Source organism: Canis lupus, chromosome 14, assembly GCF_011100685.1.
Source record: "Canis lupus familiaris isolate Mischka breed German Shepherd chromosome 14, alternate assembly UU_Cfam_GSD_1.0, whole genome shotgun sequence".
NCBI lineage: Eukaryota > Metazoa > Chordata > Mammalia > Carnivora > Canidae > Canis > Canis lupus.
The window spans coordinates 30,054,562-30,075,376 of record NC_049235.1 but is presented as its reverse complement, the minus strand read 5'-3'; the positions used below and the strand labels follow the sequence as shown (position 1 = coordinate 30,075,376).

Below are 20,815 nucleotides of genomic sequence, written 5' to 3'. Positions count from 1 at the left end.
CCCATATTCTTACAGAGCATTTAAAATCATGCTATAGTTTTTGGGCACAAATGGTTTCTTTCTTTCATGTGAATTTTCTCCTAAGGAATCAAAATGAAGCAAAAATAATGAAAACAGTAATTTTCTTTAAAGACAAAATGTTTCCCTTAAGCAACCATTAATCTGCTCAAGCACACCCAGTTGCTTCCACCACCAAGAAAATATTTTTCTGGTACTTTTGCTGCACTATCCCAAAGCAGCCGCTGCTGAATTCTGCATACCCAAATAGTGTTTCACTAAAACATTGTAGCGTCCACTGAGCATGCCCTCTTATATCTGATACCTAGCTCTGTCCCCATATCCCTAAATATTACGATACTTTTTGTTCATATTTTTATTACTTTTCTGTACTCATCTACTAAACTATTGCTTTGTTTTAAATCCCTATCAATTCTGGGTGCCATCTGGGCATATGATAGTGAATAGGGAGGTGTTGTAAGTTGGCCATGAGGTCAGGGTTGATTTACAAGGAGGTGTGGAGCTGGGATATTGGATGTGGACAACAGCTGCAATTGATAGCTTTTGCTTATTGCTTATAACTTTGGACAGATACAATTTTGGTAGGTGTATATATTAGTTAACAGTGAGTTGAAATTACCTTGTTATTTCATTAAAAAGCAGAGAGATAGTGTTTGCATAATGTTTTGATCACTATTTTAACCACTTTGTTGTATTGCACTTCTGGTATTCTCATTAGGGTGAAACATAAACAGCATTAGTGTGATAAAACAAAGTGGCTAAAATAGTGACCAAAACATTACAGTCTCTCTGTAGGGGAATCCTTCAGGGGATGTGTATCCAACTTTTTGCTTTCACTGATCCATTTTTAAACTAAAGCACTATTCATCTGACTCTAAACAGTAGTTATGTTAACCTCAATTTAGATCTCTGTCCTTGTCCTCTTTAAGTTTGTTGCTCATATTTATCCACCATTGTCACATTTTGAGGTCAGGAAGGTGATTTTGTTTGTTTGTTTGTTTGTTTTTTAAAGATTTTATTTATTTATTCATGAGAGACACAGAGACAGAGAGAGAGGCAGAGACACAGGCAGAGGGATAAGCAGGCTCCATTGCAGGGAACCTGACGTCGGACTTGATCCCGGGTCTCCAGGATCACTGGGCTGAAGGCAGCGGTGGACGGCTGAGCCACTCCGGCTGCCCAGGAAGGTGATTTTGAATTTCAGAAGCATCATTTATTTCTGTGTGATGATGGATAACTTACTTAATCCTTTGATTCCCATTTTATTTTTTTTTTCGTATGTGAAACAGATATAATGATCCCGTTTTATTTTTTTTCATATGTGAAACAGATTTTTTTCATATGTGAAACAACCTTATGTGGAAGGTTGTAGGGAGTATAAAAAGAATAAAAGTATATGAAACACATAACATGAAAGCTATAAAATAGTAGATGCTCAATAAACATTATTATTAAATTTTGATATGTAAGCAAAATGCATAATTTTATAATTATAATGAAACATGTTGTTTTGTTACAATATTTCAAAAGATAGCCTTTGACATGTACATATGAACCTATAGATTTCACCAAATATATGAGTATATATTTGTACAATATGTTCCATTTATGTGTTTGCACTCATAAACACATCCTCCTTTAAATATTTTGTGTATTAAATTGATGATATTAAAAATAGCTATTGCAATGTGATATTTATTTATTCATAAAAATGTATGTGATTTCTCCATATATGGGAACATAGGTGTTTCAAAAAATTATAAATCAAAACATAGAGGAGAATTTTTAGAAAGAACACTTTAAGCAATTTAAGTGTCCAATTCATTCTCTAATTGTCCAGCTCTTATAATCAAATGCCATTAGGAAACCCAAAATGTTCTCTGTGTTTTCAACCTTTTTGAAAACTGTCAGTGACAAATGGTGTAATATAAATAAAATATAAATATATTTATAAATATATAAATGTATATAATAAATATAAATATTATAAATATTTATAATATAAATAAAACTTGAGGTGGGTTTTCTTGACAGTTTTAAATTCTGATGTTCCTTTTGGTAACTCTCCTAAAGAATTTGCTTGTCTCTGTGTTTCCTTGACAGGCACTATCACAGGCCACCCTCCTTTTGAGGGTTTGCTTCATTATCCTAACATTGACTTCCATTGGATTTCTTCTAGATCAAAGGCAAGAAGTGAAATTCTTTCATTTTTTGTAGTTTTATAATGTTGTTTTAAAAAATATATGTGAAACTTTGATATTCATCATCATTTCTTATTAAAAATAAAGTTGAACCTATAATTTCACAATATTTTACATTAAACAGAATAGCAGTTTATCTGATTTTTATAATCAAGAGTGGATTTTAAATCTAAGCATATTGAATGCAATCTAGGTTTTTAATATTATTAATGAAAACCTATAAATGTAATGAGTAATTTGGCAAAACATAGACCATAAATCTAAGTACTTAACAAAATATGGAACATATTTGAGTACTTTCCTTTGCCACTGAACACTTCAATATATGCCAGAATGTGTGCTGTGTACTTAAAGAGTATGTCCTTTCCTTCACATAGCTTGCTATTTATTTATTTATTTATTTATTATTTTAAAGATTTTATTTATTTATTCATGAGAGAGAGAGAGAGAGAGGCAGAGACACAGGCAGAGGGAGAAGCAGGCTCCATGCAGGGAGCCCGATGTGGATCTTAATCCCGGATCTCCAGGATCACGCCCTGGTCTGAAGGCGGGCTAAACGGCTGAGCCACCCGTGCTGCCCCCCACAGCATATTTAAAGAAATTTGTATTAATAACTACCCTAGCCAGAAACTGCATTCATCTACACAATTTGAGACAGAGATTTTTAAAACATCAGAGATGATGAGTGCAATAAATGAGATTAGGAACATGCTTGATGCAGTGAACAGCAGGCTGGAAGAAGCAGAGGACCAAGTTAGTGACCTAAAAGAAAAAGTAATAGAAAGTAATCAAGCTACAAAAGAGAGAAAAAAGAATTATGCAAAAAGAGATTAGACTTAGGGAACTCAGTTTTCCCATGAAAAGCAATAACATTAGCATTATAGGGGTCCCAGAAGAAGAGAAAGAAAAGGAGGCAGCAAACTTCTCTAATCTGGGAAAGGAAACAGATATCCAGATACAGGAGACACAGAGAACTTCCAAAAAATCAACAAAAGATCCACACTGAGACATATGATTAAAATGGCAAAACATAGTGATAAAGAAAAATTTTAAAGCAACAAGAAAAAAATAAGTTACATACAAGGAAAACTCCACAAGGCTATCAGCAGATTTTTCAGCAGAAGATTTTCAAGCCAGAAGGAAGTGGCATGATTCAAAGGGCTCAATGGGAAAAATCTGCAGTTGAGAATAATCTATCCAGCACGGCTACCATTCGGAATAAAAGGAGAAATAGAGTTCCCCAGAAAAACAAAACCTAAAGGAGTTCATGTCCACTAAACCAGCCCTGCAAGAAATAGTCAAGGTGACTCTTTGAGTGGAAAGGAAAGACCAACAGTGACAGTATGAAGGTGGGAAACACAGGAGTGGTAAAAATGAATATTTTTGTAGAATATCAGTCAAGGAACTCATACCAAAAAAAGAAGGATGTAAAGTATAACACCATATACTTAAAACATGGTGAAGAGAGGAGTAAAGAAAGAATGGGTTCAAACTTAAATGACAATCAACTTAATATAGATTTCTATTTGCAAAAGGTATTATATACAAGCCAAATGGTAACCATAAATAAAAAAAATTACTACTAAATATGCAAGGAATAAAAAGAAAGGAATCCAAATATATCACTAAAGAAAACCAGCAAGCCATTAAACAGATAAGACAAGAAAGGATTGGAGAAAAGCTTCAGAAATAACCACAAAACAGGTAATAAAATGGCAAAAAAAATACATATCTATAAGTAATTACTTAAATGTAAATGGACTAAAGAGTCCAATCAAAAGACATAGGGTAACAAAATAGATTAGAAAAAAAAGAGAGACACATCTATATGCTGTTTAAAAGAGACTCATTTCAGACTTAAAAACACCTGCAGATTGAAGTGAGGAAATGGAGATACATTTAGCATGCAAATCTTTTTTCAAAGAAAAGCCTGAGTAGCAATACTCATATCAGAGAAAATAGATTTTAAATGAAAACTTTAACAAGAGACAAAGAAGGGCACAATATAATAACAAAGGGGACAATCCAACAAGATATAATAATTGAAAATATTTATGCACGCAACATGGGAGCAGCCAAATACATAGAACAGCTAATAAAGGAACTAATTGATAATAATACAATTATAGTAGGGAAATTTAATATCCCACTTATATCAATAGATCATCTAAACTGAAAATCAACTGAAACAGGAACACACATTTGAATAACACACTGAACCAGATGGATTTAACAGATATATTCAGAACATGCCATCCTAAAACAATAGAATACCCATTCTTTTTGAGTGCACATGGAGCATTCTCCAGGATAAGTCACATATTAGGCCACCAAACAAGCCACAGTAAATTGAAAAAGATTGAAGTCACACCTTTTTTGACCACAGTGCTATGAAACTAAAAGTCAACCACAAGAAAAAAAAATCTGGGAAGAACACAAATACAGGGAGGTTGAATAGCATGCTACTAAACAATGAATAGATAAACCAGGAAATAAAAGAAGAAATCAAAATTTCATGGAAAGAAATGAAAATGAAAACACAATAGTTCAAAGCCTTTGAGATGCAGCAAAAGCAATCCTAAGAGGGTAATTTGTAGCAATACAGACTTACCTCAAGAAACAAGAAAAATCTCAACTAACTGATTTAACCTTGCACCTAAAGGAGCTAGAAAAGTAACAATAGATAAAACCTAAACCTACCAGAAGAAAGGAAATAATAAAGATGAGAGCTGAAATAAATGATCTAGAAACTTAAAAAACAATAGAACAGATCAATGAAACCAGGAGCTAGTTCTTGGAAAAATCAATAAAATTGATAAAACTGTAGCCATGCTTATCAAGAAAAAAAGAGAAAGGATTCAAGTAAATAAAATTACAAATAAGAGAGGAAAAATAACAACCAACACAGCAGAAGTATTATTACAAAAGAATATTATGAAAAACTATATGCCAAAAAATGGCCAACCTCAAAGAAATTGATAAATTCCTACAAACATATAACCTACCAAAACTGAAACAAGAACTAAAAAAAAAAAAAAAATTTAACAGACTGATAATCAGAAAAGAAATTGAATCAATAATCAAAAAACTCCCACCAAACAGAATTCCAGGACTAAATAAATGGTTTCTGACAATCCTTCCATTAAGGAAGAGTTAATATCTATTCTCAAACTATTCCAGAAGATAGAAGAGGAAGGACAACTTCCCAACTTTTGCTATGAGGCCAGCATTACCCTGATGCCAAAACCAGATAAAGACCTCACCCCAAAAAAAGAAGTACAGTCCAAGATCTCTGGTGAACATAGATTCAAAAATCCTCAACAAACTACTGAAAACTAAATCCAATAATATATTAAAAAGATTGCTCACCAAGATGATGTGGGGTTTATTCCTGGGTTGCCAGGGCAGCTCAATATTCACAAATTGATCAAAATGACATATCATATAAGTAAAAGAAAGAAAGAAAGGATAAGAACTACATGATCACTTCAATAAATGCAAAAAAAAAGTACTTGACAAAGTACATCTATTCAAGATAAAAACCTTCAATGTAGGAACAGAGGGAACACACTTCCACATCATTAAGACCATACGCAAGACACCCACAGTTAATGTAATCCTCAATGGGGCAAAACTGAAAGCTTTTCATGTAAAGTCAGAAACAAGGATTTCCACTCTCAGCACTTTTATTCAATCTAGTACTGGAAGTCCTAGCCATACGAATGTGACATCAAAAAGAAATAAAAGAGAAAAATTAATAAAAGACATCCAAATTGGTAAGCAAGAAATAAAACCTTCACTATTTGCAGATGATGTAATATTCCACACCGAAAACCCTAGACCCACCAAAAAAACCTTCTAGTACTCAAAGAAATTCAGTAAACTCGCAAGATATAAAATCAGTATACAGAAATCTGTTGTGTTTCTATACACTAATAATGAAACAGGAGAAAGAGAAATTAAGAAAACATTTCCATTTAAAATTGGATCAAAAATAATAAAGTACCTAGGAATAAATCTAACCAAAAGAGGTGAAATACCTGTACTCTGAAAACTGTAAAACACTGATAAAAGAAATTAAAGATGATACAAAGAAATCGAAACATATTCTATACTCATGGATTGGAAAAAACAAATACTGTTAAAATGTCTACCCAAAGCAATCTACACATTCACTGCAACCACTGTCAAAATACCAACATTTATATATGTAAGAGATATATAAAACTGGAACTAAAATTCCTAAAATTTGTATGGAGCCACAAAAAACCTCAAATAGCCAAAGCAATCTTGAAAAGCAAAGCTCGGGGCATCACAATCTGGACTTCAAGTTATATTACAAAGTTTTAGTGATAAAAATAATATGGTACTGGCACAAAAATAGACACATAGATCAGTAGAACAGAATAGAAAACCCGAAATACGTCCACAATTATATAGTCAATTAATCTTCAACAAAGCATGAAAAAATATCCAATGGGGACTAAAAATTGTCTGTCTCTTCAATAGATGGTTTTGGAAAAACTGGTCAGCCATATCCAAAAAATGAAACTGGACTGCTTTGCTTACACCATACACCAAAAACGAATTCAAAATGGATTAAAAACCTAAATGTGAGACCTGAAATCATAAAAATTCTGGAAGAGAACATAGGCAGTAACTTCTCTGACATTGGCCATAGCAACTTTTTTCTAGTTAGGTCCCTTGAAACAAGGGAAATAATAGCAAAATTAAACTGTTAGGACTTGATCAAAATAAAAAGCTTATCAAAAAGGAAATAATCAACAAAACTGAAAGTCAGCTCATTGAATGGGAGGCTATATCTGCAAATAACATAGCCAATAAAAGGTTAGTATCCAGAATACATAAAGAACTTATACAGTTCAACACCCAAAAACCAAATAATCCAATTAAAAAATGGGCAGAAGACATGAACAGATATTTTTCCAAAGAAGACATTCAGATGGCCAACAGACACATGAAAATATGGTTATCATCACCTATTATCTGGGAAATGCAAATCAGAACTACAATGAGATATCACGTCATCCCTATCGGAATGGCTAAAACCAACAACACAAGAAACAACAGGCGTTGGTGAGGATACGAAGAAAAAGGAACCTTCCTGTGCTGTTGATGGGCATACAAACTGGTGCTGCCACTATGGAAAACAGTAATCGCACTTCTAGGTATTTAACCAAAGAATACAAAAACACTAATTCAGAGGGATACATGCACCCTTTTGTTTACAGCAGCATTATTTACAACAGCTAAGATATGGAAGCAGCCCAAGACGTGTCCATTGATTGATTAATGGATATATGGAAGAGTGATATATATATATATTCGAATATTATTCCACCATAAAAAAGAATGAAATCTTGCCATTTGCAATAACATGGATGGAGCTAAAGAATATAATGCTAAGTGAAATAAGTCAAAGACAAATACCATATGATTTCACTCATATGTGGAAGAAACAAAATAAATGAGCAAAGGGAAAACAAGAGAGAGAAAGAGAGAAAAAAACAAGAAAGATTCTTACCTATAGAGAACCAACAGATGGTTACCAGAAGGGAGGGGTGAATGCGGGGATGGTGAAATAGGTGATGGAAATTAAGGAGCTTCCTTGTAATGGACAGTGGGGTATGTATGGAATTGTCAAATCACTATATTGTACCCATGAAACTAATATATCACTATACGTTAACTAACTGGAATTAAAAACTTAAGGGGTGCCTGGGTAGCTCAGTTGGTTAAGTGTCTGCCTTCAGCTCAGGTCATGATCCTAAGTCCTGGGATCCAGTCCTGCATCGGGCTTCCCACATCAGGGCTGCTTTTCCCTCTCCCTCTCCCTCTTCTCCTCCCCACTGTGGTCTCACTCTTCTTTCAAATAAATAAATAAAATCTTAAAAAATAATAAAAACTTAAATGAGTAAAAGATCTATGTAAAACACTATCAAAGTATTGAAATATGAAAAATAAGGAACTAAATAAATGGAGAGATAACTATAGTCATAGATTGGAATGCTTGGCATTATACAGATTATAAATTATCACCAAAATATTTACATATTTAATACATTTGGAATTGAAATTGTAAAAGGTTTTTTCCTCAAATTTGTCAGGGTCTTTCTAAGATCTATGTAAATGGAAATACAAAGGACCTACAATAGCCAACACTGTCTCGAGGTTAAAAAAATGGCAGTAGTTGCTCTACTTGCTGTCAAGATTTATTATAAAGCTACAGTAATTAGACATGTTTTATTGGCACAAAGATTAGAACAGAGAACCTAGAAACAGATCTACGAATATATATATATACTTGATTTGTGACAAAAGTGTCCCTGCAGAGCTGTGGAAAAAGGCTGTCTTTTCAATAAATGGTCTTGGAAACACTGGATTTCCACATAGGAATAAGAAAAATAAACTTGATAAATATCTCACACCATAAAAAGTTAATTCTGGGGTCAGGGACTTACAGATTTAAAAATGAATGGAAAACTAATATAGATCCAGCAAATAGCATAGTAACATATCTCTATAACCTTGATGTAGGTAAAAATATTAAATGGCACAAAAAATCCCTAATCATAAAGGTAAATTGATTAATCAGACTATAATAACATTAAGAAAGTAAATTCTTCTATAATTAACTCTCATTAAGACAGTAAAAAATGAAACCTTGAAATAGGAAATGCTTTTTGCAAATTTTGTAAGTAGTAAATACCTTTTATCCTAAATGGCTAAAAGTGTTGACAATCTCTATTGATGAAATGCTCACACACTGAAGGAAGAATTTGTATCATGATATCTATTGAAAAACTGAACATTTTACTAAATTTGAACATATATACTATATTAACTGGCAGTCCAAGCATGTAAAAGAATGTTCAGATAGTATTTTTCATAATAAACAAATGCTGTCGACAATCCAAATGTCCTTTACGAGGTGAATGGATGCATGGATATTGACATATTAACACAATGGAACGCTCTATAAGAGTGAAAAGAATGAATTGCTGCTATGTGCAACATCATAGGTGTATCTCATTAACAACACTAAGTGAAAGATGCTAGGTACAAAAGAGTGTGTACAATATAATGACATTTAGGAGCACCTGGGTGGTTCAGTGATTGAGTGTCTGCCTTTGGCTCTGTTCTTGATCCTGGGGTCCTGGGATCTAGTCCCGCATCAGGCTCCCCTCCAGGGAGTCTTCTTCTCCCTCTGCCTATGTCTCTACCTCTCTTCCTGGATCTCTTATGAATAAATAAATAAAATCTTTTAAAAGAACCAATATAATGCCATTTATAAAAAGCAAAAATATATATGTACAATAATTTTAAATAATTTATGCTAATGTGGTAAACATGTAAATTTTAAAAAGAGAAAAAGGCTATGACTACCTTAAAAGGGTAATGATTCTTTCTCAGGTAGAAGGAAAGTGGTAGTATTGAAGAGGTGTTATCTTTAGGGATGCTGATATTGAGTGGTGGTTATGAGGTTGTTTATTTGTTGAAATCATCAAACTGCATATTTCTGCTTTATATATTTCTCTCCATATATAGTTAATTTCACAATTTAAAATATTTAAGAGTAAATAATAGAATATAATTAATAAAAATTGTGTTTAAAATAGACATTTTTTTATGTTGGAAATAATCCAGATATTGATTTTTTTTAAAAAACACTCTAGTTTATACTAATTATATAGCATTATTTGACAAGGTGAAAATTTTAATATTTTATTCACAAAAAGAAAAGTCATATTTACTTGAATGCAAACAAATCATAAAGCATTACTCGTTTTAACTGAGTTTAAAGTAGAAAAAATTGTTCTCTTTTTTGCATAAAAATGTTATATTCAATTTTTTAAAATAGCTATAATTAGAAGCATGAGATATATTTAAGTTAAATAAATATACTACTTTAGATTTTCTTCACTTTTCTCTTTATACCTCTATATTCTAAATTAAATAATACATCTGTATTATGCCATTAATTCAAGAATATTTTAACTAGACAATTCACCTGTCATAGCAATACTGTTTATTTGTTACAAAATATTTATCCAATGAATGTTAGATCAATATATGAAGTTTATTTTAAGCTGATAAACTAGCTGTTCATTCCTAACATTACAAGGTAATTTATAAATGCTTATCTGTGGGGATCCCTGGGTGGCTCAGCGGTTTAGTGCCTGCCTTCAGCCCAGGGTGTGATCCTGGAGTCCTGGGATCGAGTCCCACATCAGGCTCCCTGCATGGAGCCTGCTTCTCCCTCTGCCTGTGTCTCTGCCTTTCTCTCTCTCTCTCTGTGTCTCTCATGAATAAATAAATGAAATCTTAAAAAAAAAATAAATGCTTATCTGTATAAGACATTCAATGCTGTTTCAAATACAAAAACATGCTTACTTAACCTTTTTAGAGTTTGAATTTTAAAAATACCATATATACAAAATTGTTCATCACAAAATAATTAACAAAGGTCTATAATTATGCTACTTATAATATTAGGCATAATCACACATTATCCATTTTCCCAATAGTTCAGAAATTGACAATTCATGATTATAGAGTGGTTTAACTATATTAGTCCTCCTTACAAGTAATTTTTTAAATACATGAAGTATAAAAGTATTGAGTGAATGACAGAAGTCTCATTTACTTCAAATCCTAGAAAATTAGTTGTTTAGTATTTTATTTATTAGTTGAAAGTATGCTTCACCCTAACTCATCATAGTTCAAACCAAGCAATACTTTGATACAGAACACATTTTCTGTAAAAAGATGCATTTATTTCTTAGTTTAATGGCCATTTTCAAACAGCTTCAGCGGCTCAAGCTCTTCAAATGCATTAAAATACTGTATATTTCTTGAAAATTAAAAGAAATGTATATCACTGTATCAATTATAACATGTAAACATGTAAAGAGCATGTTTAAAGCTAATACATGTTAATGACATTTATTTCAGACCTAAGGCAGCTGTTCTGGAAACTTTCCGGTGCTTGGTATTCCTAATGTTGTACAGAATTGGTCATCTGAAGCCTTTGATTCCTTCCTTGTCATTTGCTTTTGAGGTAAGACATTTGTTTTAGGTGGCTATCACATGATTATACAACTATTGTGTATTAAACCCATTCATTCAACAGTGTTCTTGTCTATTCATTTTGTGGCTAGTATTCATGGGAAACTCTTACCTATTCATTTACCTAACCATACTGTATTAATTGTGTCATCTGGAGCTAGTTAATATTGTTGAGTTTCAGCTTTCTGGTCTTTAAATTTGGATCAATATCATTAACCTCTTAGAATTGTTGGACAAATTATATTGCATGATGTTTATAAAGAAAAATTAGTCCACATAGTTGGTTCTCAGCAAGCAAACAGATTACAGAAAAGTATTGGCAGAGACTCTTCCATTTGAGATTTTTCTTTATAGGCTTTTAAGGTAAAAATTGTGATTAAAATGTCTTTATCAAATACCCACAAGAGATAATGATTCTATAGAAATAAAACCACTGATGTCACTGAAATCTTTCTACGCCTGAAAAATATTAAGTTATAATTTGATGTTCTATGATGACTAAAACATCTTCCAAGATCTTCCAAAACTGTGGGGATATATGTTTATTATCTCAGATCTGTTAGACAACTGTTAAAACTTTTTTTATTCTCATTATTCTATTAAATTAAGGGTTACATAACTTAACCTGATCAGCCCGCCAACATGCCCAGGATATGAAATATGTAACCTTATTTAAAAATGAAACATAAATGCAAACATTCCCCCAGCATCAATGAAAAGACTAAAGCAAGTGCTTTTATAATTTAGTAATGATAGTAAATTGAAGAAAACTCTTTGGAAAACAATTTGGCACTGCCATACAAAGCATATGAGTATAAAAATGAGGGATGATATACATATATATACATGCATATATTTATAAATATATGAATACATAAACATACATATAAATATATAATAAATGTATTTATTATATGTATGTAAATATATCTGGAAATATAAATAACAACTTAATATGTGGTTGCCTATGGGAAGGTGAACTGTGTGACTGGGAGAAAGAAATATGGGGAAGATTTTCTTAATGTGAAGTTAATATTCTTTACTATTTAAAATTTCTGCACCACCTGAATATATTTCTTACTTTAAATATTGTGTAAATTTAAGAAATGATGCATGAAATGTTAGTAACAGGCTACTAGATATCATCTAATCTAATCCATTTTGTGTTTAAATAGGCACTAAATAAAGTTTTTATAACAAGTGCTTATATTGTTTCTTTAGATTACAACCTAAAATCAAAATGAAAAAGCATATATTACACGTATTTAATGAGATTTGGAAATATATATGCCAAAAAATAAAATATTAAAATCAAAGAATAACATTTTCACATTCTAATGAGGAAAAATATTGTAATCATAGGTATGAGAGAAAATAATTCCACTTAATGAATCTGCTCTTGGGTATACTGTGGTAGTTTATCTTAAATGCTCCATAAGCAAATAGAGAATGTGGATTCTTTAAGGTAGCCATGGTATAAGCAAGTGGGATGTAGGCTTATAGAACCACATTGCATTTAGGGTTCATTGATGATGGGATAGTAGAGGACTGTGTAGTGTGTCTAACTTTTGAACATGATGAATTCTAATGGTGAGATGCGGTCCATTGACTTATTTTAGTAAGTAGGTGAACATGAGTGGCTAGGACTTGAGCTTTGAAGCCCCATTGCCTGAATTTGATTTCTAACTCAGGAACTTGCTAATATTTGTCAATTTAAATATTCTTAGCTTTGCCTTCCTTGTCTATAAATGGATGAAGTAAAAATGTCTATCTAGTAGAATTTTGAGGATTAAAGGAGAACCTGTATAAGAGATTTAGCACATCTAAATCTCGTTAACACATGCTTAGCATTCAGTACCTGTTCAATAAAAAATAGATGCTATTATTATTCTCATTTTATATGAAATGAAAAATTCCTTGGATTAATTCTTTGGTTTGCCTCAGGATCCAAAAGTGAAATTTGGGAACCACTGGCTTAAAGGAGCAAATAATGTTGAGCCCAAAAGTCATGATTATGAATTCTTAGCCTAATGCTGACTCTATGACATTAGACTCTGTGCCTCAGGTTGCTAACTGTAAAATATATTTAATGAGAGTTCACATGCACTGATATTTTACTGTGTTCTAAATGCCTTGCTCCTATTATTTCATTTAATCTTCATGTCAGTGTAATAGGGTGTAGCTACTCTTATTATTTTTATAATAAAAAAAACTGAGTTACAGAGAGCTTGAAAACTTGTCTGCATTAACATAACTAATAAGGAAACCAGTCAGAATACAAACTCAGATAGTCTGACACTGTTACTCAATTATCTAGTGACATTTCCTTCCATGTAAGGATAACAATACTCATGCACTTCAAGGGATTTAGATAAAAAAATACAGATGCAATGGAACGAAAGGTCTATGAAAAATGTGAAGACCAAATAAAGGATCTTATCATTTTGACTCCAAAAATGTTTTGAAAAGGCTTCAATAATTTACCTCTGAGCTATCTTTAGTTTATGATTCGAGGGAAGGAAGACAATGGCAAAATATTTCAGGCTGTTTACCTACTCTTTCCAGAACCTGTTCTTGTTCATCTAGGCACACACATGGCTGGTTCTTCAAGAATGAACACTGACTGTGATTTGCCAATGAAACATTTCCTCAACATGGTGTATTAATATGTCTAGTTATATGGTTTGTTGCAAAAAGTTAATGACACAAAGGTAGCATTATAGGAAGCACCTGATACATGTTAGTTAATATCATTGTTCATGTTTACTATTAGTACTCTATATTATAATTAAAATATTGCTGCTATTATTATTAAAGCATTATAATCATCATTATTATTAACCATTGAATTTCCATTGGTAAAACTGAACAAATCTTCTGCGACTGGAAGTCAGTAACTACATGTAAAGACTGGGTTAGTATTTTATTATCAACATTTTACCTATGAAGCAGCCTTTTCTTTCTTTTTAGAGTTCAAAAATATTAAATTATAAGTTATCAATTTTTATGTTCCTTAAACTCAAAATTTAAAAAAAGTTCTTACAATCTTAATTGTAAATTTAATATTTGTGTCTTCCTCACATTAGGATTTTATGTAAATTCTTACTACTTATCAAACTATTAAGATAACTAATTCTTTGCCCCACATAAGGAGGATAGAAACCTAACAAATAGCCTCAGTGACTACATTTAATAGGAATCAGGAGTGATCACATTATAATGACACAATGTTCTCATCATTTTTCTTTGAAGCTATCATTAGAATCAGTGTCATTGAAGCAATTAATCCCTTGTTTTATAAATTAATTTTGTATATATTGGCAGCATCAGCTTGTAGCCCTGTGACTCTTTTCTATTTATCTAGAAGGCTGGTTGGAAGTCTTTCTGTCATACTGCTTCATTATGTAAGTCAGATGCTGTAGATTTGTATGGTAATCATCCTTCTACACTAAGTGAGTGTACCACTGGCCACACTTACAGCTATAAACACATACGCACAAGCACACACAGAATGGAAAATTGACCTTCAATTAATTACCAGTTCCTACGTAATTATAATTCTGAGTCAGAAGTACAAAATAGAATTTAAATTTGATCCTGTGACCTGTACGTGGAAGATTTATTCCCTTTAGCTTCTATCCACAGAATATGAAGTAAGGGAGTGGTGCTCTGAGTATCTATAAATGGAATTAATTGCTATACAAATGCATAGTTGTTTATTTAGTGTTTGCAGTGATTAGCCCATACCCTTGCATATTTCTTTAGCTAGGTTTATTAATATTTTGACCACCAACTCGTGTAGATTTTTTTAAGATTTTTAAAATGTATTTATTTAGAGAGTGTGAGGGAGGAGCAGGGAGAGAGGGAGAGAGAATCTCAAGCATACTTCCTGCTGAGTATGGAGCTGACATAGAGGTCAATCCCATGACCCTGAGACCATAACCTAAGCCAAAACCAGGAGTCTGATACTCAACCAATAGAGCCACCCAGGCACCCCTACTTTTTTTTTTACTTGCTTTTTCATTCACAGGAAATTTGATAGAAAAACAGTCCCTTCATTTTTTCATCCATTCATTTCTCACTAACATACAGCACAGACATTTTTTTTTTCTACTAGCTCATATGCCTGTGAGATTGTGGTTGATTTGCCTTCCTTACATCAATAACCTTAAAAATATTTGACTTGATGTGCCTTTAAAGGGAAGATAGCAAAGTCAAAGATGAATAGCTATTTTTGATAAAAAATATATGTATAAGATAATGGAAAATACTTGTTTACAGATATTTTGATCCCATGTGTATTTTGTTAAATATAACTTTTTATTTAATTGAGAAAATAGTTAAGGTGCTGGGAAAAGCATTGGCTTTGAAGTCACACATTCAAAAATGTCATTCCCAGCTCTACCAATTGGTTGTGTGGTCTTTAGGAAGTTATCAAAAATAACCACAGTTTGGCTCACTTAGCTTAGTTCTCTTAGCAAAAAAAGGAGAAAAAAAATCCCACAGGGGTTGTTTTGATATTCAGAGGACTAAAGAAGATAGAGTCAGTAGAACCTAATATAATACCTCGTTTTTGAGTAGTGTGCATTATTCATAATAATTATATCCATGTATATTATAAACACACATACATACACAAACCACACATACAAACCTAAAATAGTGGTTTTAAAACTACATTAAAAGCAATGAAAATACCAACCTGAAAATATTTGCTTTTTAGTGGCCAAATAATTTGAGTTGATTCCAAAAGAACTTTTAGAATTAAAAAAAATGGCTTTAAATTTATACCTCAGAAAAATTCTAAAATCAGATTTATGGATTTTAGTTTAAATCATCAAAATAGAAGCACATCACCCCTAAATAGTAACCCAACTTACATCTGCTGACGATGTACACAAGAGCTGGGTAGAATTTGGACATGAAAGATTTGGCAGGAAGGTGCAGAGCACTTCAATGAGGGAAGAGTGTAATGAAAAGTCCAGAAGCAGAGGAGACCATGGGCTGCTTCAGTGATAGGAGCCTAGTAACAACAGCCCGAAGTGTGGCTCCTGATAGGAGGTAAATAAATGCCCACAGAAGATAGAACCAGCTAGCCTAATGCTTTAAATAGCAGGCAGAAATGTTTATTCAACACTTACTGGAACACCTGCTCCAGTAAAAACAGAGCAAAAGCCCTGTCTTTGTGGAGATTAGATTTTAATCAGTGTATTAATTTTTGATTGCTGTGTAACAAATTACCACAAATTTAGTGGCTTAAAACAACACCCATTTATTATCTAACAGTTCCCATGGGTCAGGAGGTCAGGCACAGTTTTGCTCAAAACTGTTCAGACTCTCAAGAGGCTGCATTTAAAGTAAGTATTGGCCAGATTGTGTTCTCATCTGGAGGCTCAACGACGGAAAAATTCACTTCCGAGCTCATTCACGTTGTTGACAGAACTCATTTCCTTGCAGCTGTATGACTTAGGGCCCCAGCTTTTTGCTGGCTTTTGAGTAGAGGCTGCTCCCAGGTCCTGGAGGCTGCCTGCAGGTCCATGCCACATGGACATCCTCAACATGGCTGCTTACTTCATCAAGCAAGCAAGGAGAAACTTGCTTCAGGAAGGGCTCAATCCCTCTTCTTAAGAGCGTAGAGCTGATTAAGCTAGGCTCCCTCAGGATAATCTGTTCTATCAAATAAAAAACAACTGATTCAGGACCTTAATTACATCTGCAAAATCCCTTCATCTATGCCATATTCTGTTGGCTAGAAGCAAGTCATAGGCCTCACACACACTCCAGGGGAGGGGATTGTACAGGTTAACAGGTCATAAATGGCAAGGGTAGGGATCATGGGGCCACCCTAGTTTCTGTCTGCCAGTTTGGGAGGATGCACACAATTACTCAGACAAATATTTATATACATACACATATATATTTATATTCATATATAGGGTTAGTAGGTAATGATAAGTACCATGTTAAAAAGTAAATGGGGGTAGAGGAGGCAAAATTCTTTTAGAACATGGTACTCAAGGAAGGCTGGAGGAATTTCAGTTAAGACTTGATGTGAGCACAAAAACCAAATGCGTTCCTGGGGAAGAGCAGGTGAAGGCAACATCAGGTGCAAAGGTGCCAAGGCAGGGTGTGCCTATCATGTACATGAACCACTACATGTTTGGAATTGTGTAAGCAAGAGGGAGGGTGATAGAAAATAGAGCAATAATGGGGATCAGACCACATAGGCCCTTTTGGTCACTGTAATTATTCATCATACTCCAGATAAAATGACACCCCTGAGGAGTTGGAGCACAAGTGCTATATGAACTGACTTACATTTTAAGATCACTTCGATGGCTGAGTTGAGGACAATGAAAGGAGGGTAGGAAGAGGATGTGAGGACACCAGTTAGGATATTATTGTAAACCTGAAGGTGAGAGAAGTTAATGTCCTAGAGAAGGGAGGTAGTCAGATTCCAGAAGCAATTTTAAAGTAGAAAAAGAAAGCTTTGCTCACAAGTCAGATGAGAAAATGGAAAACAAAACAAAACAAAAACAAAAACAAGAGTCAAGAATGACTGCAATGGTTTTGGTCTGAGAAAATAAAAGAATGGAGTTACCATGAACGAAGATGGGAAGAATCTAGGAGGAAAAGTTGGAAGTGGTAGTGGATCTCCAAGTTCAATTTTATTTGATAGAATTGTGTTTATTGATTTCAGTTATCTTCTTATTGATAAAGTTATTAATCTACTTTGCACAAACAATTCAATGCAGAGAAGATAGATGGGAAGAAAATATACCTACATTTTATTAATGTTTGTGTTTATGTGTTGTGACTTGATTTTTTTTCTTTGTGATTACTACATTTTTTAGTGAACATATGTTATCTGTAATCCAATATTGTGAAGTCTTTTTTTTTTCCAGCCAGGTTTCCCTGTTCAGAGTTTTTAAATAGGGGTTAAGATGAAATATGCAAAAGATATGTCTGGACAACCAGAGGGAAGTCAGAGCTTCAGTTAAAGGCACTTGAATGCTGTTGGCAATAGCAGGGAACAGCAGAACATGGATGGGTGGGGCTTCTACCAGCTGTGCTATCAGAGTCCCAGGGCTGCTATTTATTAGAGGAGTCACTGAAAAGTAACTGAAATGATGTCATGAAACCATGATTTTTTGTTAAATTAAGACTATTAGAGCAATTTAAGTTTTCCAGCAAAACTGACAGAAAGGTAGAGATTTCCCATCTACTCCTTGCCCCTACAAATGTACTCACCACAGTGGTGCATTTGTTACATTTGTTACAACTGATGAACTGAGGTTGACCCATCATAGTCATCCAAAGTCCATAATTTACCTTATGGTTCTCTATTGTTGAAAATGTTTAGTTTGAACATAGATAGATAGATAGATAGATAGATAGATAGATAGATAGATAGATAAAGTATTCATTATTATAGTATCACACAGAGTAGTTCCACTGCCCTAAAGCTCCTCTGCGCTCTGCCTTATTCATCCCTCCCTATGCTCCTCAATCCCTGACTGACCTTTTTGCTGTGTCCATTTTTCCGCCTTTAGTCATTTAGTTGGGATCAGATAGTATGAAACAATTTCAGATTGTCTTCCTTCACTTAGTAATATGCATTTAAAGTTTCTTTGTGTCTTTTCATGGATTCGTAGCTCTTTTGTTTCTTATGCTGAACCTTTTTCCATTGTTTGGACGTACCATAGTTTATTCATTCACCTACTAAAGGGCATTTTGGTTCCTTCCGAGTTTTAGCAATTATGAATAACAATGCTATAAATATGCCTGTGTGGGTTTTTGTGCAGACTTAAGTTTTCAGTTCCTTTCGGTAAATACAAAGGAGCACAACTGCTGGATCATATGGTAAGAGAATGTTTAGTTTTGTAAGAAATCTCCAAATTGTCTTCCAAAATGGCTGTACCGCTTAGCATTCCTGGAGGAGAGTTTCTTTTGCTTCATATCCTCACTAGCATTTGGTGTTAACAGTGTTCCAGATTTTGGCCATTCTGATAGGTATGAAGGGATATCTCATTGTTTTATTTGCGTTTACCTGTTGACATATGATGTGGAGCATCTTTTCATATGATTATTTGCCCCTTGTGTATGTGTTTTGGTGAGTTATCTGTTAAGATCTATAGCCCATATTTAAAAGTTTGGTTGTTTTCTTATGCTGAGTTTTAAGAGTTCTTTGTATATTTTGGATAACTTGTCTTCTCATTCTTTTGACATTGTCTTTTGCATAGCAGAAGTTTTTAATTTTAAAAAATCAGCTTATAAATTATTTCTTTGATGGATTGTGTCTTTGGTGTTGTATCCAAAAAAGCACTGCTGTTCTCAAGATCATCTGTTTTTTCCTATGTTATCATCTGGGAGTTTTCTAGTTTTGTGTTTTTAAATTTAAATCTCTTATTTTTTAGTAAGTTTTTGTGAAGAGTGTAATGTCTGTGTCTAGATTCATTTGTGCGTGTATGTCCATTTCTTTCAGCACCATTTTTTGAAAAGACTATCTTTGCTCCACTGTATTGTCCTTGTTCCCTTATTAAAGATCAGTTGACTATATTTATATAGATTGAATTCCTCCCTATTCTGTTCCATTGATATAATTGCATATTCTTTCAAGAATACCACACTGCCTTGATCATTGTTGCTTTCCAGTAAGTCTTGATGTCAGGTAATGTCAATCCAACACTGTCCTTCTTTACATTGTGATGGATGTTCTGGGTCTTTTGCCTTTTCACATAAACTAGAATCAGTTTGTCAATATCACAAATTAACTGGCTGGGATTTTTATGGTGATTATGTTGAATCTAGTCGGAATAACTGACATCTTGACAATATTGAATCTTCCTATACATGAATGAAGAATATCTCTCCATTTATTTAGGTTTTTTAAAAAAATATTTATTTATTTATTTGAGAGAGAGCACAGGAAGGGAGGGGCTGAGAGAGAGAGAATATCAAGCAGATTCCCCATTGAGTGTGAAGCCCCATGTGGGGCTCGATCTCACAACCCTGAGATCATGACCTGAGGCAAAATCAAGAGTTGGACACTTAACTGACTGAAACACCCAGGCACCCCATCTATTTATTTAGTTTTTTATTTCATTCTTGGTGTTTTCTAAGTTTCCTCATACAGAACTTGTATATATGGTATTTTGTTAGATTTATTACCTGAATTTTTTTTTTTTTTTTTAGTTTTAATGTAAAAGGCATTGCACTTTTAAATTTTGAATTCCTCTGGTTCATTCCTGGTATGTAGAGACTGATTGAATTTTTATATTAGCCCTGTATCCTGCAACCTTGTTCTAATCACTTATTAGTCTCAGGAGTTTTTGCTGATTCTTTCAGATTTTCTATGTAGATAATCATATCATCTGCTTAGCTTAGCAAGAAAGGGACAGAACTAGGAGTTTAGTTGTTGACTTTTTAAACTAAATTTATTTTTTATTGGTGTTCAATTTGCCAACATATAGAATAACACCCAGTGCTCATCCCATCAGTGCCCC

General features: G+C 33.3%; 1 protein-coding gene across 4 annotated transcripts in view; it reads left to right on the top strand.

Moving 5' to 3' along the window:
- AGMO (alkylglycerol monooxygenase) overlaps positions 1–20,815 on the top strand; it is a 344,572-nt gene that overhangs the window by 181,359 nt on the left and 142,398 nt on the right. For 3 of the 4 annotated variants that reach the window (XM_038556987.1, XM_038556984.1, XM_038556986.1), the window contains 2 exons: positions 2,122–2,204; positions 11,196–11,301. In XM_038556987.1, the coding sequence (XP_038412915.1) occupies positions 2,122–2,204; positions 11,196–11,301 (189 nt within the window). Of the gene's footprint in view, positions 1–2,121; positions 2,205–11,195; positions 11,305–20,815 lie in introns of all 4 variants that reach the window. The other variant, XM_038556985.1, reaches the window with a different exon arrangement.